At 39.7% G+C, this 25,828-nt stretch overlaps 1 protein-coding gene across 1 annotated transcript in view; it reads right to left on the bottom strand.

Moving 5' to 3' along the window:
• Positions 1–21,103, bottom strand: part of LOC140237066 (uncharacterized) — a 30,824-nt gene extending 9,721 nt beyond the window's left edge. The window contains exons 1-14 of the mRNA XM_072317006.1: positions 21,088–21,103; positions 19,542–19,781; positions 18,143–18,302; positions 16,450–16,577; positions 15,042–15,305; positions 14,253–14,357; positions 13,356–13,460; positions 12,124–12,357; positions 9,601–9,757; positions 8,320–8,438; positions 4,200–4,460; positions 2,963–3,127; positions 2,215–2,439; positions 1,860–2,022 (exon numbers count right to left, since the gene is read on the bottom strand). Of these exons, the coding sequence (XP_072173107.1) occupies positions 1,860–2,022; positions 2,215–2,439; positions 2,963–3,127; positions 4,200–4,460; positions 8,320–8,438; positions 9,601–9,757; positions 12,124–12,357; positions 13,356–13,460; positions 14,253–14,357; positions 15,042–15,305; positions 16,450–16,577; positions 18,143–18,302; positions 19,542–19,781; positions 21,088–21,103 (2,342 nt within the window). The remainder of the gene's footprint in view (positions 1–1,859; positions 2,023–2,214; positions 2,440–2,962; positions 3,128–4,199; positions 4,461–8,319; positions 8,439–9,600; positions 9,758–12,123; positions 12,358–13,355; positions 13,461–14,252; positions 14,358–15,041; positions 15,306–16,449; positions 16,578–18,142; positions 18,303–19,541; positions 19,782–21,087) is intronic.
• Positions 21,104–25,828: the final 4,725 nt, after the last annotated feature.

The following is a 25,828-nucleotide window of genomic DNA, read 5'->3' as shown; positions in this document are numbered from 1 at the left end:
ATTTGAGACACTGAACTGGATTTTAAGCCACAAGCTAGTAATTTTCCAAATTTCCCATAATTACCCACATTCCAAGTTCATTCCCTTCTGACTGGTGTCGTGGCATCTGTAATTCATGACTGGGATTTGATAGCCTTTTACTCCCATTAAAAAAAAAAAAAAAAAAAAAAAAAAAAAACATTTGTCAATGTTTGTTGAAAGTGCTACTACTCGGCATCTATATAGTCACAATTCAGAACTACATAGAACAATACATGTATGCGTTTACTAAACCCGTATGCAATACGGGTTCCATGACACACGCTCCGCTGTGAAAGAATAACAGAACCTGGAGTCCTTCCCAAAAGGAATCAGCGACCGCCTGATGGTGATGAGAATACCTCTGTGAGGCAAGATGCACTCGGCACTCATCAGTGCCTACGTACGCCCCCCCCCCCCCACCACCACCACCGCGTCCCACTCTGGAGCAGAAAGAGCTGTTCTATCGGAACTTCACCAAAGTGCTACGGACAGTTCCTAAAGATGACAAGCTGCTGATACTCGGGGACTTCAATGCCCGTGAAGGCAGAGAAGCCCAGTCTCATCGGACCACATGGCATCGGCATTGGAGCACCAACAACCAACTGCTACTCACCTTTTGCACTGAACAGGGACTCACCATCACCAAAACCCTGGACCAACTGCCTGACATATACAAGGCCAACCGGATGCACCCAAGATCCAAGCACTGGCACCTGATTGACTATGTGATCACCACGCGCTGTGACACCCAGGATGTTCGCATCACGAAAGGCAACTAACTGCTGGATAGACCACCTACTGTTGAGGTGCAGACTGTCCTTCTCCATCGTCAGCAGACATAGACGCCAAAAAGCTGATGTTCAGAAGCAACCGGACGAACTAAAAACAAAAGAGACCCGCATCGCCAACCTTGCACACCAGCTTGAACATCTACTAGCAGAGTGAAAGTCTAAGAAGGTCTGGGCCAACTTCCGGGATGTAGTCTATGACTCTGTCAGACTTACCCTAGGCCACACAAAACAAAAACATCAAGACTGGTTTGACAACAACAAAGAGATCACCACCCTCCTCCAGGAGAAGAGAGAAGCCTTCACAGCCTGGCTCAGCGACAAAGACTCTCAAACCAAGCACGACCGCCTTGGGAAACCAAGGTTGCAGAACTAAAGAAGTATGCATAAGAGCACAACTCAAGAAAAAAACATCTTTGCTGGCCTGAAAGACGTGTATGGCCCCACGCCGAACGCAATGACACTCGTGAGGATCTGCCGAAAGAACCCTGCTTGCATTCTTGAGAATTTTGAGATCTTCAAAATTTTTGGTGGCTATTTTGACTGCCATCTTGAATATCTCATATCCTTCAGGTATGCAAGATTTGCATCTTTATACGAGACTGGGATTCAGCACCCTCGAAACAGGATAAAACCACCGAAAACTCTTGGCGGACCGTAAAATAAGGTTCCGCCTCTGGCACCCATGCTAAAATGCCTCCTGCGACACTTCGCGGAGGAGGCATAAAAACGGCTGATTCATATGATGTGAATTCTGATATGATGGGAACACAGGAAAGTGGTAGAGGATGTGGATTTATGTACACGGTTCCAGAATTCGGATCCTTCATAGGCAGCAAATGACAGTAGATTATTCTTCTTGATCCTTCAGGACCAAGGTGTAAATATAACCTACAGCAATTGTAGCTTTGTGCTAGAGATAGTGGACCCTCTGAAAGAGCAGTGCCTTCAATGAAGAAGCAACAGGTGGATAAATTATCATTTATGACTGTTGAAGCTACTTGTGACCACTATTCTGCTCATCAAACTCACAACCATTTTTACTGTTACCTTCTCCGCGGTAGGACTATGATGTCCCGTGGTTCGTCCAAGGTCGTGTTCACAATGATCCTTCGGTTGCTACCATTGAGGTGTACAGTCCCAATCTCATCACTAGCTGTATCCGTCCAGAACAACGTGTAAGATTCGCCGTCGACAAACAAGCCATCTGGCGCTACGGAATACACCAGAAGGGAATATTTCACAGTGTTTATAGCTATCGACGTCAAAGAAATTGATCAAACTTTGATTTCTTAGGAATATATATCTTATTTCCACTGCTTAAAAATCCCAGTTTCAGTTATCATCTTATTCCGCATATGTTCAGTAGTTATACAATGATAGCTTAGTGAAATCGCATGCTTACTTCCCAAATTATCCACAATGACACGTTGCTTGGTCCCGTCTATCGACGCTGCGCTTATGGCACGTGCACGAATGTCAGACCAGTACACCAAACCTCCTACCGGATCGAAACCAATGGCTACAGGCGTTTGCACACCAACGAAAGGTAGTTCAGTGAACGTCAGGTTGGCAAAGTTCGCCATATATAAGGCACCAGCATCAACGTCGGCAACAAGCAGCAACGAATCTAGGAAGGGTTACATCACATTAATATACATTGAAACGACACTCACCTTTCTAGGTGAGTTTTTTTTTATTATTAAAATGAGAACATAAAAGAAATAGTTGGAACTGGAGATAGACGAGATTACCAAAAGCAAAAAGATGCGGAACAACAGAGTCTCGCAATGTATCGCCTGAACATGTCTATTTGTAGAGTAACGTATGTTATTTCTCTTGAAAACTAGAGACAATAAGTTGTAGGTAAACTGCAATAATAATTGCATGCTTGAAATCGTAACTCCATGAAATACGAATGATTATGAATATGCGTATACTCATATATCATATGACCACATGTATATACATATAGACATTATATGTGTGTACATTTATGTACCCTCCATACCCTCCATACATGAATTAGCAATGCATATAATGTATTTGCTGAAACACGCTTTGTTTCAATTGGCCTCTGATGCAATACTTGCGGCAATGATGCTGATGGGATAGACTCAATACTGCTGACATGCCATGGCCATTCTAACTACCTGGCCTATCAAAGTCACAGTCATCCTCGTCTTCCCCTGTGGGACAGTCTTGAACACCATCACATCTCCATGACAACGGGAGACAGATCCAGCCTTGGCACTGATATTCATCCCCGTTCCAATAAGTCTGACATGAATATCCTGGACCACGACTGTACGCTTTACCTGCGTCACATATGTTTTTTAAAATTAGTTTCATGAACATTTTCAATTCATCATCAAACACTGATTTAATTTCCCATTTCCTTGAGATCAACTGCCATACAAATAATCTGCATGATGTCGACAACACGTAGCAAATTTTAAAGCAATACATTCATCATTAAAACAGTTTACAGCTTAAACAGCGCTTGACATGCTTGATTCATATGTAGTCTTAAAAACAATGATACTGGTTATGACAGTTAACATGACGCACATTTAACATTCAACATGCATATTTCATTACAGCGCAATGGAAGATGGTACCTATGACAGAATGGACATTGTGAAGTCATTCGAAACATTAGCATTTACACACAGACACACACATATGCTACATAAACGACAATGGTTATTTTCATATATTGTGTAATAACATATACATATATGTAGGAATTTTCCACGTGTTGGACTTCGAATGTTGTAATTATTAGAAGAAAGAGTCTCAAGTACACCATGGATCCAACGATTACAAAAAATTTTTATTACAAAATTTTCGGTCTGCCTCAGACCTTCGTCAGTGCAAAGACAATGATGGACAATGATAAACATGAATGACGCGCATAGCATTGTTGTTATGATTCACGTTTATCATTGTCCATCATTGTCTTTGCACTGACGAAGGTCTCAGGCAGACCGAAAATTTTGTAATAAAATTTTTTTGTAATCGTTGGATCCATGGCGTACTTGAGACTCTTTCTTACATATATATATATATATATACATATATATATATGTGCGTGTGTGTGTGTGTGTGACGGAGAATGACTTGCAGTATAGACGTTGCAGTGATGTTCACTATGGCCTTTATTTCCCAAAGCTTTCGACTGTGTAACCAGCCATCACTGCAACGTCTATACTGCAAGTCATTCTCCGTCACACATATACCCAATAATGCAGCACCCACCACGTACGAGGCCAAGCCCGCTTCACGATACATACATATATATATATATATATATATATATATATATATATATATATAAGTTTTTCATCCATAATTAATAAGTCTTCACTAATTCAATACTCGTTTTACCAGGGTATATGTGTAAGCCCATTGGACGGCTGAACAAATTTCTTCCTGTGATTGCCGGTAAAAGACCTTTACGTTCGTCTATAAATCCGAAGCCATTTCCTACTGTGTCTGTCCAAACAGGCATTCCCCTGTACCAGGACACAGTCTGCAATTGGTATGTGTCGTTCGAGGCTAGGATCTCGTCGCATTCGAGCCTTAAATTCATAAGAATACAGGACCTGAGAACGTTGGTAGTCTTATCGGCGATGAGAAGTTCATCTCCTAGAAAAAAAAAAATGATATTCAAGGGTTAGTCACAAAATGTTCATTTTCTCCTCCCGCCTCTGTATTAGCACAGCTATTTCAGGCTTGAATAAGTTATATCTTGCAGAGGCGGACTGCTTTTCGGGGCATTGTTGATATCATTGTCCCGCGCTTGAGTTCATTAGGTTTGATCTTTCGCACAGTCAAATGTATGCCTTTGATATAATTCTTGCTTTATCCTATGTTTTGTTTTGTTCGAAAAAAAGCGAATGAAAATAAAATGAATTGAATTGAGTTGAGTTGAATTGAATTGAATTATATAATGTCACCAGTGCCCCATACGCAGTATATCTGCCACGGGCGTTTGCATTGCTATCGCATGGGACAAAGAAGCCAAGCATTTACAGTATATTTTACACACCTAAGGGGTATATATCTTACAGTGCAGTTTAACTATAGCCCTACTGTAGGGAAGGGAGTAGCACTATGGGACAGTTTCGGTTCTATAATAGTGCAAACTTAAGTTGATTAAAATCTTTATCAGACCTTGTCAGAAGCGAGGATTCATAATGAGGTGCATAATAAATGGAATTGAAAACAACTAAAGTTTTATGTCTTAACCTTTAAAAACAGGTTTCATAATGAATATGATCGTATGGACAGTTGGGAAAATTGTTTTATTGTTATCATTTCTTATTGAATCGGCACTGACCTTCACATTGTCACGTTCATGGTATGTTATTCGTATGATCTTTAAAAAAAAAAATATATATATATATATATATAACAGGCCGCGGTCATGAATACAGCTGACGTACGTGTCTGTGTAAGCAAAGACCGTTTTCCGACCATCCTATGACCAGTCATTTGGAATCAATGGTCGGCTGTTGGTAGTAAAAGGCTTTGAAATGTGTTTGCCAGATTTGTTTTGTCTTTTGTTAAGTACGCAAATGTTGTCAACTTTAGATATCCAGTCAGCGACCAGTTTTGGTCGTCTAGAGGTTTTCGATGTTGAATCGAAAACCTCATGGACCACTAAAATCATTCAAGTACCTGCATCGGTTGAAATCATACATAACACACTCTTATGAAATATGCATGAAAACACTTGTAGACCCTTTGCAGGAGGTCATGGCCGTGGTCGGTGCTCTTTCAGAGCAAGCCATAATCCCCTTGTTCTGTTGCAAGCTTAACCATAAGATTCATAGTCCTCACACAGCAACCTCTTTACCCTGATATCCTTGGCCTTACCCAGTACTGTCTTCAGCTTCTCTGCTGATAGGAAAGAAATAGCAGTAGAACTTCTTCTTTCTCCTGTCCTTACATTAAATCCATGATTTTAGAGTTGTCTAAGGACCTAGCCACGCACACATGAAGACTGGTCGCCGACTTCCAGGAACCAGACAATTCTGGCGACTCGATCTCGACAACAAAACGGCGACCAAAGCTGATTGGCTACTGGTTGCGGACCAGATACCGACCGTTTGCAAACCATTCTACGACTGGCTGGAGAGCTCTTTTCGAACGTTTGCGAGCAACAGCAACAACAAAAACAACAAAGCATGATGATGAATAGACTCTTGCTCACATAACGATTTGCAAATGGTCAGCAACTGACGAAAACTTGTCGCTCTGGCCTGGTCATGTTAGCCACGAATTGCTTGCTGATTTCTGTTTGGGGCTCGGCCTCAATTGCCACAGGATTACAAATGTATAGGACTGCTCAGGAGTACCACTAGATGTGGATGAGGAATCAACACGGTCCTGCCAAGACTAGAAGAAATCGTAGATTGTTGTTAGTTTCGAAGGATAACATTTGTTAGTACTATAGGGACCGCTTTGTGTGGTCAAGAAACTCTACAAACATTCGGAACAACTAATGGATATGGACTGCATTAAACACTTACAGTAAGTGTCACGTGGTCGCAAACAATGTAGAAAAGGTGTTTAGTCCATTGTTATGCATGTAGTCTGGTCTGCGACCATTTGCCAAGTGACCAGAGATTAGTCTCTAATTGGTCAGCAAATAGTCAGCAACTAAAGGTCAATCCTAAAGAGGTTGGCGACCAGTCGCCGACCGGTTTTCCAACTTTTCACGACAAATTGAAGACAAAAAAAAAAAAAAAAAAAAACCTTCGACCAGCCTGGTAGGCGAAAAGTTTTCATTGAACTTTCGAAAACCTCAAGCCGACCAAAAACCGGTCGCCATCTGGTCACCGACAACTGACAATCATTTTCCAACTTAAAAGAAAAAAATGCGGCCTGTGACAACCAACTGTCGACCAGTCATTCCATAGGACTAATCCTAACCCTAGCAGGGCAAAACCTGTTACCGACCGCTTGCAGCCATTTGCCGACTTCCACTAAAGCGCACGCAAACACAAACTTTTTACGACCTGTCACTACGAGTGATTTCAGAGGTCATAGAATGGTCGACAACCGATCTTCGCTAGTATGTGATCAGGACTCCGTTTCATAAATCTGTTCGTAAGTTCTCCGACTTGAGCGTTAGTGCCCCGAGTTGGTTACAAAGTCGTTTTGAAGTCGTGAGTGAAGTTACGAACGACGTGGACAGTTTCATAACAATTTGAGTTGTGCGTAAGTGCAACAAGTCGTGCGTAACTTGATGTAGGGTTTTGGTAGCACTTAAAATCAAAGGTTGCGCCTAAAGTCGTGAGTAAGTGCTTCAGCATAGCACAACATTCCAACATGGGAAAGGGGGATATTAGCGATCGAGTCATTCGGAATTAAAAAGTCAAAATAACAAATATTCAACTTCAAACAGATTTGGGGATTCAGCAGTGGAAGTTTAGGTCCATTAGATATACTTTGGGTGAGTTTTGAACATTGAACATTGTTAAAGTGACATTGCGAGGAGCTTAGCGTTGCACACAAGCAGTCGGTTGATACCTTATGCAGGGCTCCACACTAACTTTTATTTTTGGTGGCCCAAAGGCAAACATCCGACCTTTTTCTGGTGGCCCGATCAGGCCACCAAATTCTTCATTTCTGACATTTTGGTGGCCCGACGTGCGTTTTTGGTGGCCCCGGGCCACCGGGCCACCGTTAGTTTCGAGCCCTGCTTATGGTACGTACACAACAGTACAGCTGGTCTCACCTGTATATACCCTCATGAAGCAGTTCGAAAATGCCAAATACACTTGCCTCAGAGGCTGATTTTTACATAAACACAAGCTCACCCTAAATATTTCACAGTCTAAAATACTTTTATCGCTGAGTCCCTAAAGTCTATTCAAAGTTGAATACTTACCGTTTTAACACGATGCCATAATCATAACTCTCGCTTGAAGCTCTGTGCTGCACGCAAGCAGCTGTCGGTAAGTACATTGCAGCGCAGTTCCACCTGCAGCAGGGCGGCCTATATAGACCGCGTATTTTCGTACTGCCTCGCGAGGATAGGCTGAACTGTGCTGCCGTGATGAAGCGACTGTGTCATTCAATCTCAGTACAATCAAATATCGAACTTCTATCAAACTTCTTACTTTTAGGGACTCACTTGTGTAATCATTTTAGGATGTAAAAATATTCATAATGAGTGTGTGGTTGTTTGACAGCCATATGTTGCCTCCATACAGTGCGGTTAAATGCGACATTTCTTAATATGACGCGATGTGGGTATTTTTTTTTTCAGACTGCTTTCCAGTTTATTTATGGACCGATATCGCTTCATCCGTGTAACCTGTCTGTACGTAAGCGATCGACAAATACAGTAGTCGCTGATAATTGCATGTATCTTTGGGGATTTCTGGGTTTTGGTGGTCGATTGATTGTTGGTGGTCTTGGTGGTTACCAACGTATGTGTGACCGGGGCTAAAAATCCTTTTCCCTGCGTAATATACGTGGGTAAATTACAAACCTTGTCGATTTAATGACATGGTGGCCATCGAAGAAGACAAACTTGACCCTGTCACTCGGGTTAGATTTCCATCCAAAACTATTATCTCATCCGGAGACTTGATAACATAGTAGAACAGACTGTGGATCAGAATAACACACATCTTTTAGTACCATGTCATAGCAGATCTGTAGTTCATTATTCAAAGGTAGGTCTATTGAAAATAGGAATATATGGTTGTAGCAGGGAGGTGGGAAGATTCCCACCTCCCTGGTTTTAGAGGGCTTAACGGTGCGTCACGTATTCTTTCTTTGGTATGTGTGTGGTCCTGAAAAGGGCCTACCCACTCCCGACGTTTCGGCAAGTTGCTATTCTTTTAAATTTATGGAGTTCTCTGCCGTTCGGGCAATTAGCTCCAATTTTATTCAGAAGTGTTATTTATATCTTTTTAAATAATCACTTACATTGAACTACAAAAACCTACACTACTGCAAATTATGTACCAAAAATCTTGTTATATTTATGATTAATATTTACAAATCAGATAATTACAGAAAAAAAAGGGGATAGGTTTTATGGGAAACAGATGTCGCCTGCCTACTCCAGCACCGAAGTGCAGTATTACGCCAATGATCCCGTCGGCTGGCGGGTTGAGGACCCCCCCCCCCCCCCCCCACCCCCCACCGACGAAGAATGCAAAATCCGGTCTATTACCATTACAACCATATATGGAGGATCACAGGGGCTTTGGGCTCCTGGAGGGAAAGTCATTGATCGGCTGAACATGTCACGGTAGGCAAACAGGTCATGCATGGTAGCGTGCAGTTAGTCAGTTCCTGCGTGTGGGGTTGTCTCTGTAGGCTGCACACATTGTACAACCCAACGTTCTACCGCCACGAAAGCATTCAAATTCAAAACATTTTATGACCGTCTTCACAATCCCATTGCCATCATCGTGGTAACCCCAACCATAGCGTCTTTGCAAGCAACTCCGAAATAGAAATCTTTGAATCAGCCTTTCATTATTGTGCCTATTTGAGATAACTGAATAGAATATAAAAATGTATATGTATCCGGACGTATAACACTATATACTAACAATCACATGATGATAAAGAAGAACATTATAATACGTGTAGGGCTAGGTCCAACACCAGGTACTACACGTGCATGTTCGATTAACTCAAAATACATATGTTGAGGTTATGAACCTGTTATCGAATATTACACATACGAACCTACATCGATGCTATTTCATATTTACTAATTGTAATGATTGTCCAGCATAGGAAGCGAACCTACCCGAAATATTGGTATTCTATGATGTCTTGTAGGTTGCTAGTCTGGTATACAAACTGCGATAGCACGCCAGACGAGAAGTTAAACCGTCCAACAAATCCATCCGAGGCTATAACTACTATAAGTTGAGGCGTAGCAGTCACGATTAGTCCCCTGTAATCTAGTTCATAGATGAAAAGAGCAGAAGCTCGTAAATAGTCCTTGGCTTAGTCAGAATATCAAAATCACGGTAACTCGCAAAAAAAAAAATGGAGTAAAAAAGACAGCGATTAAAGATTACTGTCTTCAGAATTCATCTATATAATTTTGCCGCATTGCAATCAACAAATGCCAATAAAATCGAAATAAAAATGGTCCTTTTCATTCTCTTTACTACACGTGCATTATAAGTTAAAAATAAATATTTCAAAGACGACGGTCCACAATGGTATTAAGAGTAAATTTACAAGGAAGGGTTGCAGAGAAGAGAAGAAAAAGAGATATTTATGGACAGTCAGACCGCAACGCTGCTGTTAATGAGCTGAAATCAAAAATTTATCGTACGCGCAGGTTTTTGCGCATGTCCTTCTCAGCACCCGAGATTTTGCGAGATAATTCAGAGACAAAGTGCATGGTCTACGAGATTCACTTATTGACGACATGAAGATCTACTATCCGCGACTAATTGACATGGTTTGTGAATATTTGAAATAAATCACACCTTTTAATGCTAACATTATATAAAATGAGCTTATGATACCATTATTCATATCTCTGCAATATATCGATATTTTCCAAACGACCCTGAGACAAATTAGAACAAGACTTTCTATTTATTGCCAACCCGACCCGTTCGTAGGTTGAATCACCACATGAATGATAGTCAACGTTTTAGATATACTTGTTATAATAGCACAGTAAGAGCTGAATTGGTCCCTCGCTTAGAAAACAATAAAAATTGAAAGTCTCGTCGAGTAAAAATCATAGTGTGGCAATTTGAGGTACATGAATGATCATGCGCTCCCAGGGTATCATTAGATAGATTACTCAGCGATATATACAGTGGATTAATAAGGAATAATTAAAGAGTTTGTTCGCAAAAAGCGATAAGTCCATACTTGCCAAATGGAGATATTTGCGATTAAAGGTCAAGAAAAATAAAGAAAATAATAAGAAAATTTTCGCTTCTTTTGACCATAACTTCAAAAATGTACCTTTATATCTAGTGACCAATATATCATTAAGAAGGTATTATTTTGCACTTTATGACAGAGACTGTACTTCAAAATCTTCAAAAATGGACTTAGCGGTTTTTGCAAACAAACTCTTTAATTATTCTAATACCAAACAGAGAGCCCCAAAGAACTCATGTGCGCAAACTTAGTGCTAGATCTTTTATTATTGATTTGTATGCGATTCATTAATGTATGCAATTCATTAATACACGCTACTCTATCTAGTTGTGCAAACAAAGTTCAAGCCAAAGTTGAGCTGTCGATCAGAGTGGAGTGTTGTTCTTGTTGTTTACGTGGAGATCTTAGCTGCAGTTGCCTGAACCTGAGCGCGTATACATACATTGTGCGCGCGCACACACACACACCATAGGGTCTCACACTGTCATCTACACACAGTGTATTACTGTTATGTAGAATACACGTTTACTGTCGTTCCGCGAGGTTCGTTCAACTCTCCACTCAGAGGGAATTAACCAATCAGAAACGCGTATTCGCGGCAAACTGAAATCTCGTCAAAAATAAACTGTACAACGCAATGATTTATTCGCCAACCTGGCCCGTTCATAGAATCAGTCCACATAAAGTCATTATGTTTTCATAGAATGATATTTCCTCTTCCATTTTATACCTCTTCCATTTTGGTCCACCTTAATTCGTTGGTCTAGTGTACCCCTTAAGAAAAATGAAAAATATGCAAATTTTGTGTTTCACAATTTCCTTGTTCAGTATATTTTATATGTCATAACCTTTTAAGTGGTCAAATTTTATCAAAGTACAACTCTTCAGCTTTTATCGATGTATAAATCATGAAGATTGATAATGTCGTTTAGATTTACAGACACTCTAAAAATGTGGTTTCCCAGCTCATTACGTATTCATGTCTGCGAGGTCCATGCATACGCGTACGATATATGCGAAGGTTTTTTAGGACGTTGCGGTCTGACTGTGGACCTGAGTGAGTAAAGTCACGAAGTAATAATGAAGATAACAAAAATAAGATGGTAATTTTATTTAAGGTAGCCTCTTCAGTGTTATCACTGCTCTACCAGAGGGCCCTGCCATTATTATTACCCTGGCGTTGCCATATACCTGTTCATAAACCTGGGTCGAGAAGAATATTTATATAGTACTTTAAAATCATCCCGTCCAATGGCATAGACTCTGGACTGGATTCAAACTCCGGACTCCCGAGTGGAAGCCAAGAGGCTTATTCACTATGCCACAGTGCATATTTTAACGTGCATATTTTATAATGTAGACAGTTGCAATACAGATAATTGACATTTAGCAAGAAGGAAATAGAATGTCTTACCCCGTCCGGCTAAAAGTACGGATGCACCGGAGCCATTTCTGAATGCTCGGTTTACGGTCTGGAAGGTAGCGTCGATCCAGAATATGGCGTCATCCTCGGCACTGTACCCGACATCAATAGGGCGACTGACATTTGGAAGAGGTATTGGATAGAACTGGAGCGAGTCAAGACTCCCTTCGTATATCAGGCCTCTGGCCTCGTCACAAACAAAGATTCGTGGAGGATGGAGCGCGACTGCAGAGGAACATGTAACAGACATTTTATTTTTAAAGCTGTATTCACAAAGTTGGCCGACTAACGAAGGAAAAAAACCCACAAGTACTATTTCAAGAATATTTGAAGATCTTTTACGAAATTGCTTTTCAGACGCCACACGACACTAATGCACGTAATTATATTACATTGAAATGGAAATAAAATTGTACTGATGAGTTGGGAGTAAGATAAGAAAGGCAAGGATTCGGGGGTTGGTCATGTAGAAAGAAGACATGAAGGAGATGTGTATGGTTATAGTTCCTTATTCCGAAGGTTCGTTATTTCGAGGGTTTTTTGTCCGAAAGTCGGGTACGTTATCATGAAGGTTCGTTAATCCGAAGATGAAAAAAAGGGGAGTACATTATTCCGAAGGTTTTTTTTTTTTCATCCGAAAACAAAATTAGGTTCGTCATTCCGAAGGTTCGAAATTGCGTTAAGGTTTATTTTCGGCTTAACGACCCTTATTTCTTTTCTTGATTAACGATTCCTCGCATTACGAACCATCGGAACGACGCCACAAATGTTCGGATTCACGAATCCTAAATATGTCACTTTCGGACTAACGGACATCTAGGTATATACGGAATTGTGTGTTTCGGAATAAGGAAGGAACATTACCTGTATACAACGGCAAAGAATGGAAACGGATGCAGGAAAAGGAGATTTTTAAAAAGAAGAAGAGGAGAATCGAAAACTTAGGAAAGGATCGACTACGACCGGCGAAATGATGACGTTACTACCACAAATAAAAAAAAATAAAAAGAACCAACCAAAAGGTCGAATGGTTCATGCGGGAAAGAAGAAAGGAAAGGGGTTCCGATCTTCAAAAACCTTTAAGAACTTGTTTGTTTGTTTGTTTGTTTGTTTGTTTGTGTGTAGAGACGTAAATTTAGGGAAAGTCACATGTGCCTATTCATACAGCTGTATGTCATATCTTGTGTACAGGAGTATCAATTATTGCTTTGATGAATCCTTACAAATTTCGCAGTTCGTTCCCTCGTAGCCTCCGGAACAGAGACACGTCGCTCCATGAGTAGTACGGATACACGTCCCGCCATTTACACACCTGTCAGCACATACATCTGCCATAAATCGGATAAGTAGTTTAAAAATCAGAAATCAGCCATCACCTGTTGAATCGTTTGTATCTGAAAATAAACTTTTACGTGCCAATGAAACATGGAACAATTATGCTAGTAATTGTTGTAACCAGCGAGTAAACTTGATTCTAAAGTAAGTAATATATATTTCATACCTTAAAAATACGCATGTTTGCCTGGCTATACATGACATAGAATTATGATAACTCCCTCGTACTTTGATAGAGCCGAGATATTGACAATTTACATGACGAAGTACGCTTTTCGCTCCATGTTGTGGGAAACAGAAATTGAGTTTGTTTGTCTCCTGAAATGTTGCTTGAGACACTAAAAATTCAACAGTACAAACAAATCCCCCCTTTTTTTCTTTTTTTTTTCTTTTTTTGCTGGAGGTAATTCAACAATACAACAAATGTTCGGTGCTTTTTTGTTTGTTTTTTTGCTAGAGGTAATTCAACAGTACAAATAAATATTCGGGTTTTTTTTTTCTACGTTACTAACGTCATATAGATAATTTGCCACCACAATGCCCAACATGAAATCGAACAGATAAAAAATCTGTATGCCCTTCAAACGTGATGTTGCGGTGTGAAGTTTGATGTTTTGTTTTTTCTTATCAACCGAAGCCCGTCAAAAGCGTAAACTCTTCTCACTGAGTTATGCTTTTCTTAAGACAAAGTCAGGGCAAAGTCATTCATTACGGAAGTTTTTGTTTGTTTTTTGTTTGCTTTTGTGATTTTTGGTTGATCATTTTGTTGTTCTAAAAACTCCTACCTTTCTCACAAAGTTCACCACTATATCCAGGTAGACATGTACAGGACACAGACGCGAACGATCTTGTGCAGACACCGCCATTTTCACATCGATTGAGACAAACATCTGAGGAGGGAAAGCGCCAACCGTCAATAAAATGTTTGACAGAGAGAATGCTTTTAAATGAATCATCAGTCTTATTATGTATACATTTTACTTAATTGTTTCATTTTTACAACATTTTACATACAGTTACTTGATGCCATTGTGAAAACAAAAACAAAACCAAAAAGCTGGGGTAAGATTGGGAAGTGAATAGAATTGTGAACATTTAAGAAAGTGTCTATAAAGTACATATGCCTTTGTGCGGTATTCGTTTGCTGTATGTGTATGTGAGGTGTGAGTGGAAATATTAGGCTTATTTGTCTGCTGCGTTTTTGTTGTGAAATACGTTTTTGAACCTACAACACTTTTTTCTGTCAGCAACATGAATCTTTAACTCAATCTGTAGCGAAAATAATGAGGTTCAAAAATTCCTAATGACAAAATAATTATATGCAACAAGTTCATTGGGACACTTGGGTATAAAAAGAAATATTTGAACAATAGTTCTATTAATATCAGCAAGGTAAGATATATTGATGAACCAATTCTGAATACATTCAACGAAGCCGTATAATATACCAACTGATAAGTTCAGACATCTTTTTCTCTTCTTTTTTTCATCTGTCAAAAAAAAAAAAATGCCTTCATCTATTGATACGTTTTGTTTTGTTTATTTTTCCCCCTCCTGAGCCCTGGAACACTGACCTGTATATATGTGTATCACAGCTGGTCTCATTAATGCTATTTGAAGATTGTCAATAGAGTTTGTGGCGCCATCTATCCAGTACACTCGGTTTGTGGTGTTGTCAGAGAAGTAGATATCTGAATAAAAGGTGTCAATTCCCAGAGAGTAAATGTCCAGTGTGGAGATGGCTGCAAGACGAAAGATGACGGTGCGTTGACTTCGATTGTCGGGCGCTATGGATTCGATGACGTCACGGGAAGTGTCTGTCCAGTACAGTCGATATTCTAGAGAGACAAATGAAAGCGCATATCGTACTACACATTATCATTTTCCCGCGTTTAGTGTTAGTTTTACCATTTAGGTATCATTACGAATTTCTAAGAAAAAAAAATTGTGAGATTGCAAAAGAAACCAAAAAATACAAAATTTACTTTCTTATTAGTATACGTATACAGACAACTGTTCAACTCTGATTTGCACACTCTTCGTATCCGTGCTCTCGTTGAACCACTCTGAATACGTAGAGGCCTGAAAATTATTTATGTTATAAAAAAGACGGTCTCATCAACTTAAGTATCGTTGTTCTGTATTCCCAAATTTTGCCCCGCCAACCGGCGTTCTGTGGAAAAAAAAATCATGTTGATTAGTCTTACAAAATGAAATATTATCTCTTATTCATTTAATAGTTATCCGATATGAAATATTTCTTCTTCATTATTCATAAAAGATAAAACATTTCTTGTTTATTAGTCACTCAAAAGCGAATGACAACAGAACAGAAGTTTTAGTTTTACTGCTCGATCCTTCTTAATCAGGTTTTCAAGCGAAAGTGCAGAGATTTTTCCATTTCATTGTGCCCAAAGAAAGACAAAATTGTCGAAAGTTCTCAGACTGCTAGGAAGATTTTTGCAAAATAAGTTTGGTGTTGGTTACGATGATTGTTTAGTTTTGTTTTGATAGGATTATACATGTTTTCATATTAGCAAGTGCTATATTGAAAACAAAATACACAGTTTTCAAAACCGTGTCCAGAAGTGATTTTTTTTTTAATTAAAAACATATATATTTTTCTCTGAAAAAAAAAAAGGATATTTCCTTGCTCTCCATGTTTCATTTCGTTGATTGGTTTGATAATGTGCCTGTCTCCGAACTGACTTTTCTTGAAACGTGTGTCAAACTGAATTCAAAGACGGTAGAAAAGCCTCATCTGGGTCGGAGAGTGAGCTTCTCTGTAACTCTTTTGATTTCTTTTGTTTTCTTTAAAACCATGACGTTTGTTCTATGTCGCGCTGTATCTTAATAAAATAATTCATCTTGTGCCAATCCGTACAGGATATTTTTTGTCTACTCGTGCACTTTTTATTTGATTTGTTTCTAGTTGGTCTTAATTGTCCATTTCAAGATCAATATGTATTCAAAGGAATCTACCTGTGAAATCAAAAGCTAACCCATTCGGGGTTACGACGTCAGTGCTGACTAGTGTTTCTTGATTCTGTCCATTCAGATCAACACTTTTGATTCTTGGGAAGTTGCCGGCAGTCGTGAAGAATAATTTTCTGTGTGAAAAAAAAAGAGGAAATGAATGAATGGGCAAATTCGTCAAAATCCTCTTTGAAAATTAGTCGGTACGTGCTATAAGCAAGTTTTTATTCTAGGAGACCTCCGGATGATTTCGGACTTTTTCATTTGAACAATCATGAATTGGTTAAACTGGGACCAGAGTTTCAGAACTTACAATGAATGGGATGAGGAATAAGAATGTTTTCAAAATTTATTACAAATCACAATAAACAACGATGATGATATGGCAGCTTCACCGTAAGGATACAGGAATGGTGGCTCAAGAAAACAGAACAAAATAAGAAAGCATGCATAAATAATCATTCTATATAAGTGATATTGTTAAGCAAGCCTTTATTATGAAATTACATTTTCATTTTTTTTTTCAATTCCAAAAAATACTACATTTCAGAAATATTTGAGTCTCCTATGTCATTATCCTTGTTCAGTGTAATTTGTTTTGGGTTTTTCAGAGTACTGGTTTTTCTTCTCAAGGACCGCAATAAATGTCACAAATCTATATATGGAGCTATGCCTTTCAAATGATTCTGTTCTTTTTCTTTCAATGTGACTTTAAAGTTACATATGACAATAGCAACACTGTATATTATGTAAATGCATCACTGTGATCTGAAGTATATTATGAACATGTATGTATGCATGTATGAAAAGTCTATCTGGCAACACGAGTATCAGGAGGTTTATATCCCCCCCCCCCTCCTCTCTCTCTCTCTCTTTCTCTCTCTCCCTCTCCCTCTCTTTCTCTTCTCCAATCCCCCTTTCTGCAATCTTTTATTTCACGAGCACCATATTGGAACACCTTGTTTGCTGTTATTGTGTTAATGTTATTTATTATTAGTTGCCGAGCAGTCAAGCTTTGTGCTTATTCTTGGCAGTCATTCCTCATGAAAATAAAGATAGTGCATGTGATCATATTATATACAGATGTATACACAACTGTGTGACGAAAATGTGTTGAAAATAGTAATATCAATGTGTAATGCCATATTGAATAGTAAAATGTTTGTGAAATTGCAGAGAATTGATGTACTTGTAAAGAAAATGTCATACAGAGAATAAGTCAAATCAAATCGAATCAAATCGAACGTGCCACGTATCAATGACGACGCAAGAAGTATGTCAATTTGCGAAGATTGATGAGTTGCAAATCGTTGTGTGCATTCGGGGGTTTTTTGGAAAAAAAAAAACAACAGCAAAAGAAATATAGAATACCAAAACGGTATTATTCTACCATGGTATTTGTTCGTGTTCAACACATTTTATTTTATTGAGTTTGAATCATATCATTGTTATCATTTTAATTACAAGTTTAATCAGACAAGATTAGACACGTTGCATGGAGTTCCCTAAGAGATCACATTCATCCATTTGTACATACTTATAGTCGGACTTGAAATTGTGCTAGACAATAGATGGGAGTTGCCTTTGCTTTTCAACATTCGTCTTTGATGTAGGCCTAATTGTTGGTTATTATCGTGTTGAAATGAATGATACCAGGATTCGACAGACCGTGTCAAATTAGAACGGCTGTAACAATTACCTTCTGGTGTATGAAAATGCAACATCCCGGGGTTCTGAAATCCCAGAAACAAGAGTTGATCTTGAACTTCCGTCCAAGTTTACCGAATCAATGGTCCCGCTTGTTCTTGATGCCCAGTATATCTTGTCGTCTACCAGATTCAATGCCAAACCATGTGGTGCTGTATCTTGTAGAAAAAATGACGTGAATCGAACCCTTTGCATATTTCTTTGTTCGAGTAATCTTGATAGTTAGTCACAATAAATGAGTACAAATATAAACAAAACTGAACGAGGAAAAGGAAGTTGTCTTCATCAAATGAAGCTGTTACCACATCACTGTAGTGCAGTTTTCAATTTTGTGACAAATTCTGTACGACTTCCTCATGTTCTGTACATGAAATTGCTAGATTTTCCTTTTCTCCTGTCACGCCTGTAGTAGAGATAAATGCTTTGCCGGAATCGAACTAGATCACATCCGAAATGTAGCTGAATGTGATATGTTTATGCTATACCATCGCAAGGTGCTCTGATATGTAAGCCTAAAATGTACCTATGCCAAGAGGGACATTGTAAGAGGGCAAATCACTTTGTCCCAGGATGAGTTACGTGTAGGGAGGGATTTGAATCTAGAACGCCATGACGTTCCCTCTTGGGAAGTTTGCTATACTTGTCTCCTTTCTATTAGTTCACTCTGTGTTCGCTACGTTTCCCACAAAAAAAAAAAAAACACACACAACACAACAACAATAATAGCAGGAAAAAAAAAACTGTGATTTCCTTCTTCCTCGCCTCTTCGGTCATTTTTATTGCAGTTATTCGGAAAAAGACTATGCAAACACGAACAGGTGATTATTACTTATCCTTCCATTTTCAAGCACATGATTCAAGACGAGAAAAGTGATCGTCCAGTTACCCTCCCCTCCCCCTTTTTATTAAGAGTTAGAAGGCAATCACGGACACGAGAAAATAACATGAATTATATCAATAAGATGGTCTTTGATAGAAATCATAGTAACCCTCCCAGAGAGCCGTCTCCTTGTCTTTACCCTTGACTTTTGTCATCTACTCTGGTATTGCATGCATTCTGTATGCATTTCTGTTCTTTTTATGTTGTTCATGGATTTGCAGAAGAACAGCTTCGCTAAAGCTTAGTGACGTGATTAACTAATATAAGCTGAACGGAACGTATTCTTTCTATAGGGCATGTGTTTGGCCCTGAAAAGAGCCTACCCAGTCCCGACCCAGTCCCGACGTTTCTCTTTATATTATAGAAGTCTGATTTTTACGCTCTGCTACATCTTTGATTCTGTGATTAATTTGGAATCAACTAAGCCCTCGATCTCTCCCTTCTCTCCCCCCCCCCCTCTCTCTCGTTATATATATATATATATGTATTTCAATTTGATGACTGAACATACTTGACCCCGAAGGAACAACGACCATTTGGGAGCCTCCGTGTATGCTTGCTCTGTTGATTGTTTCGGAGCCCTCATCCGACCAGTATATCATCTCATCTCGGTAGTCATAGTCAATACCTACGGGCGAAGCTAGTCCAGAGATGTGCAACACCTCGAACGGCGAGTGGGAAAAGTTTGCAGCATCTGACTCAATTTTAACGATTGCCGGAGCTGATGTGTCGGCAACGAATAAAATGTGAGCTAGAGAAGACGGTGAGATAGACAAAAAACAGCGTAATGATTATATCACTTAGAAAATAAGGAAAAGCATACATGGTGATGTGACTTCCGGCATTGTTTAATTTTCGTAATCAAATGAAATATAGACTAGGTCTAATTGGCCTTACGGAAACAAATGAGAAAATAATAGGAATTAAAAAGTTACTGTTATTAATTCAGGAAGTACAGGGGAGTGTTTCATCAATTTAGTCAGCGCTGACAAGTTGTCAGTCTCTTACAATAACCATAGTAACAGTCAGTGACCAAAGCTTCTCAGCCAATCAAATCCAAGGATTTTGCTGAAATTGTCAGAGACTGACAACTTGTCAGCGCTGACTAAATTGATGAAACACTCCCCAGGTCTCCCCTAAAAGTTCATGTTGATAGGTTGCACTTTGGTCATGTAATTCGTGAAAGTAATGAAACTATCATCACATGCATACTTATTTTTTTTCTATGATATTCTTTATTTGAGTTTCATTCAATATCAAATCCATATTGACAATGAAACTAATATTACCAACAACAACAAAAAAGCAGCTGTATTCTTCTTTCTTGTGCTGCTGAATCATTTTTCCAACATACAATAAATATATTTGGGGTGGTTTTTTTTTTCAAAATCATGAAATTCTGCATAACTCTCAGAAAAAGCTATCTTCATTGACCTAATCAAGCCGATCCAAATGTGACTTATTACACACAAGAAAAATAAAGAAATTGTGCTGCTAAATCACTTTTTTTAAACATATCTTCCTTCTTTTTCTTTTTTTTTTTTGCAGAGCACACGCTATATACAAGAATATATTAAATTAAGCATAACTCTTAAAAGGGAAAAATATCTTGATCAACTTGATCAGATTAATCAATATCCGCTTCACTATATAAATTCTCTTACACTCCCTTGAGAATACAGCATTTCCCAAAACGTGTCATAAACTGAAAAAAAAAGCATGCTTAAATTAACCAAACAAAACTCATCATTTTTATTTAACCTATCAACCCACCCACCCCCGTACAAAAGAAAATAACCATATGTGTATATTATCAAAACAAACCGTATTCCTGCCTAACCCCCTTAACTTACACACCATTACTCTACTATTACCTTTATACCTAACCCCGACCATCCCCACTTCTTTCCCCACTAACATACCCCCTCCCGGAAACTTACCCTCAATATACAACCATATACACACAAAACATCAACAAAAACAACAACAACAAACATACCCACAAGTGCACACTCACAAACACAAACACTCGCACACCAATTAATCACACTACATACAATCATGTGGTATCATGGTTACCTGTTTCCTAGACAGTAGACACACACCAAAAACCGAAGCTAACCAAACGTTTGACATGGGAAAGAAAAAAAAAGTGACCACCATAATGCTGATACATACCGATTCCTAAACATTAATATGCCACTAGCCGAAACTGACCATACATCTGACGTGGGGGAAGAAAGATAAAAAAAAAATAACATATATAATTCATACGATCAATGTGGACACCTATCCCCTGCCAACAGTGTGGATAAATCAACAACAACAACAACAAAAACCCAATCTCTACGAAAGTTTCAACTGCTCCCATTTTTTGCAAATGAAACCCAAGCTTACCTGCTTTCACCGCAACGTTCTTTTCCTTCTCTATAAAATCCAAAACAAGTTTCTTTATCTTTTCCCTCTTGGGTAACTTGTTTTGTTCTCTTGACCGACATATTACAACTTTCATCGAAATTTTCAGAGCATTCACACATTGAATTGATTTGAACTACCTCGTAAACCCAAGAAAATATCGCTCCATTCGAAAGCTTCTAACTCAACTAAATTATAATACTCAATAAAAACCTTCCACATCGGTTTTATTTTAACACAATCAAAAAATATGCTAATAAGTTTCCCTTTCCAATTGACAATAAGATCAAAGATTATCATTCACGAAGCCGAACTTGAACAAATGTTCCCTTGTGTATATCACCCCGTGTAACAACTGTAATGTTCATACTACCAGACCACAACCTACACCCCATCTTCTAATAACATGTTCTATGTTTACATTAACCACCAAGCTTTCCCCCCTCACTAACTTCTACTGATAACGCAATCCCCTCTTTCCGTTCCCAAGCTGACCACATAGATTAACTGTCTCCACTTGATTGACAAACAAACCCAAACAAACTTGTTAAATGAGCTCCTACTGCAGACTGTGTATATACTCCAAGTTTCAACAATAAAATCTCACTTATCCTCCCAACTACCACTGAGTGAAGTTCTATCCATTGCCTCTGAGTATCCAACTATATGTACTCCATAGTAACATACAGACAGCGATACAACAAAGTTAACGTATCACCCCGAAACATTACATTGGCGACGAGGATTAAGACGAGGACAACGACGAGGATACAGTCAATGTAACCATGGCGACATCGATGACGCTTCCACCTTTTCTCCCAGATGCCGACCCTGTCGAGTGTTCATCTCGGTGGACAGCCTGGATTCAGAGCCTCGAATTCTACTTTGACGCTGCTGAAATCACCCAAGCCGCCAGAAAAAAAGCTCTCCTTCTTCATCACATGGGAGCAGCTGCCCAGAGCGTCTTCACGCAGACGATAAGGCCACAACTCGCCGCCCAAACGCCTCCCTTGGCAGAGACATATGCCAATATCACCAGTGTATTCAAGTCGCACTTCGCACCGAATGTCAACGTCGACTTCGAAGTCTACCGGTTTCGCCAGGCAAGACAGCTTGAAGAAGAAACTGTTGCTCAATATGCCGATCGTCTTCGGTCATTAGCAGCCCGATGCTCCTTTCCCGACATGAACGCGGAAATAAAATCGCAAATCATTTGTAGCTGCCTGGACCCCGGACTTCGACGTCGTGCTCTTCGCGATACCACTCTAGACCTCGCAAAGCTGCTCACCCTAGCCAGAACATACGAAGCAACGGAGCAGCAGGCACGAGAGATGGAAAAAGGACTGAGTAATCTACAAGTTGACGGTCTAGCAGCAGCTCACCACATTGGTCGATCACGCTGGTCACCGAATCAGCAAGCGTCGACATCGTGCTCCAATTGTGGTAGGAAACACACTGACAGAGATACATGTCCAGCTCGCGGAAAGACATGCAATCACTGTGCGAAGCGACATCATTTCGCGAAAGTATGCCGCTCTCGGATTGCAGGGAAGCCGCCATATCGTCAGCAGCCCGACAAGTCCGACGACGACTCCCGATCATCTCGCTTTCGCTCACATCACGGAAATTCGCACCGTGACCGGAAGAGCTCCAGTGAACGCTCTCGAGATTCGGACCGGCATCGCCGCAGTGACTGGCGATCCTCATTCTCGAATAGCCGACATCGTCGTCGTGGAAAGGAACGTGTCCGTCACCTATCCCGTGACTCGTCATCGTCATCGCAATCCTCGCAATACAGTTCTGATAACGCCTTCTTTGTTCACTCAGTTCGCGAGAACAACAAGCTGCCGAAAGCTACAGTAACAATCAATGGTCAACCAATCGATCTCATAGTTGACACGGGATCGAGCATCAATATTCTCTGTGAGCAAGACTTCGCCAAAATTTCTTCGAAACCGCGGCTGCACCGCACACACATTCAGTTATTCGCTTACGGCTCTACGCGCCCTCTCCCAGTCAGCGGGAAATTTCGAGCTTTCGTCACGGCCGTTGACAAGCGCCTCATGGAAGCTCAGTTCCATGTTGTGCCCGGACACTCATACTCAACATCTCTTCCGAGTTTCAACACAGCAGTTGCACTCGGACTCATGAGATTCCATGAGTCGGTACAAATCGTCAATGCCGCAAGCCCTAACCACCGCGACCACGTCAACCATCTACGTGCTGAGACCACTTCTCAACGCACCGACAACGAGAGCTTCCGCACACACGATACAGTGAAGAAGCAACGCACTGACAACGACAGCTTCTGTAGACGCAGCACAGCAAAAAGACAACGCGCCGATACAGCGATGAAGACACAACGCGCCGACGATATCTTTCGCAGACGCAATGCAGCGAAGAAACAACGAGCGAAGCGCCTCGCCGACACTAAGCGACAACCAAGGAAGCGAGCTATCGCAATCAGCAACCACGTTCTTGTCAAGCGAGCGACGCGTTCCAACAAAAACAACCCAGCGAGTCACAATTGCAACTCCAAGTCTTGTTTCCGCTACGATCACTACGACTACGACTATGATCAGGACCACGATTTCGACAGCAACCCTCCAAGCGTAGTACCCCGTGACCGACGACAACGCGATGAGCTACAGACTGCGAATCGGCAACAATATCTCCGACGAGACCGACATCCACCCGACAGATAGGGTTTGGCGTTCCAAACTAAATTTGAACTGTTATAAACTGGACGTGAACCCAATTCACTTCCTAATTTAACTTGGCGCGCATAATTTGTGGAACAATATGGACATACATATTGATAAACTCGAATACAATTTAAGACTCAAATGTATCATATAAATAGCGGACACTTTGAACTCAGTTTTATGGTCGTTCCTTCGACACGAACAATTTTGTGACAATTTTGGAGATACATCTATGCGTCAAGCGTCAATGATAATATGTGCAAATTACAATGTAACTGACGATCCAGTGATCAATTGTGAGGACGTCAAGCCAAGAACGTCGAGTGTATCAGCTTTTTTCTATTTTTTTTCATTTCAGCTGTTTCAAAGTGATCAAAATGTGTAGGTTTTGTATTTAAATTCTTCATAACAATGTTCATAGGCTCCTAAAACCAATTTGCCCGATTACTATTCCTACCTGCAATTGTAAAGCAACTCATGACAAAACAGAAAATATAGTGTTTGAGTATTATTTCTTTTTATGACCATTGCAAAAAAAAAAGAAAAAAGAAAAGAGAGAGTAAAGATAAAACATGATAATTATGTAGCAGAGCCTATACTGTATCAACAAATCATAACATTTTTAATCATGTGATAAGAACTTGTATAAAATGTAAATATCTTTTGTTCATTTTATCATGACACCTTTTAATCATGTGATAAAAAAACTTGTACAAAATGTAAATATCTTTTGTCCATTTCATTTTCATCATTTTTCTCGTGGCACCCTCATTCACTTCTGCATACCTGTACAACTGCCCCTCTGTCATTTCACAACTTTCCTATACACACCCGTTGCATCCCACCTCTCTCTATCCCTCTGTCTCCATACACCAAAACCTTTCTTTGCCACACCGCATGATTCATAAACTTTGATCTGCAACGTGCACTCTTCATTTTTTTTTCATTATTCCGTTCTGTTCATAGTCATTCTCCTTGTCCACTGTTGTTCAGTCTTTTTCATCATCATCATCGTCATCATCATCAAAAAAAAAAAAAAACAAGGGAGAGATGTAATGTTCATACTACCAGACCACAACCTACACCCCATCTCCTAATAACATGTTCTATGTTTACATTAACCACCAAGCTTTCCCCCCTCACTAACTTCTACTGATAACGCAATCCCCTCTTTCCGTTCCCAAGCTGACCACATAGATTAACTGTCTCCACTTGATTGACAAACAAACCCAAACAAACTTGTTAAATGAGCTCCTACTGCAGACTGTGTATATACTCCAAGTTTCAACAATAAAGTCTCACTTATCCTCCCAACTACCACTGAGTGAAGTTCTATCCATTGCCTCTGAGTATCCAACTATATGTACTCCATAGTAACATACAGACAGCGATACAACAAAGTTAACGTATCACCCCGAAACATTACAACAACTTAAAGGGGATGGCTAGTAACTGATCAGTGGGAATGCTGGAGGATGATTGTTCCAATCCTTGTGGGATTCATTTAAGAGTACATTATATATCTATTGTTGTGTGAAAATTATTTGCTTCAGAATGGTCTCACATGCAAGTAATGTGCAGTTTAATGTTTCCAGGTTAGCGTGCCTGGTCAGTGACGGGGCATTAATCTGCACATTACTTGAATATGAGACCGTTCTGAAGCAAATAATTTTCACAC

Source organism: Diadema setosum, chromosome 13 (genome assembly GCF_964275005.1).
Source record: "Diadema setosum chromosome 13, eeDiaSeto1, whole genome shotgun sequence".
Taxonomy (NCBI): domain Eukaryota; kingdom Metazoa; phylum Echinodermata; class Echinoidea; order Diadematoida; family Diadematidae; genus Diadema; species Diadema setosum.
The sequence above is the reverse complement of the archived record's forward strand: the minus strand, read 5'-3'. Positions and strand labels throughout refer to the sequence as shown.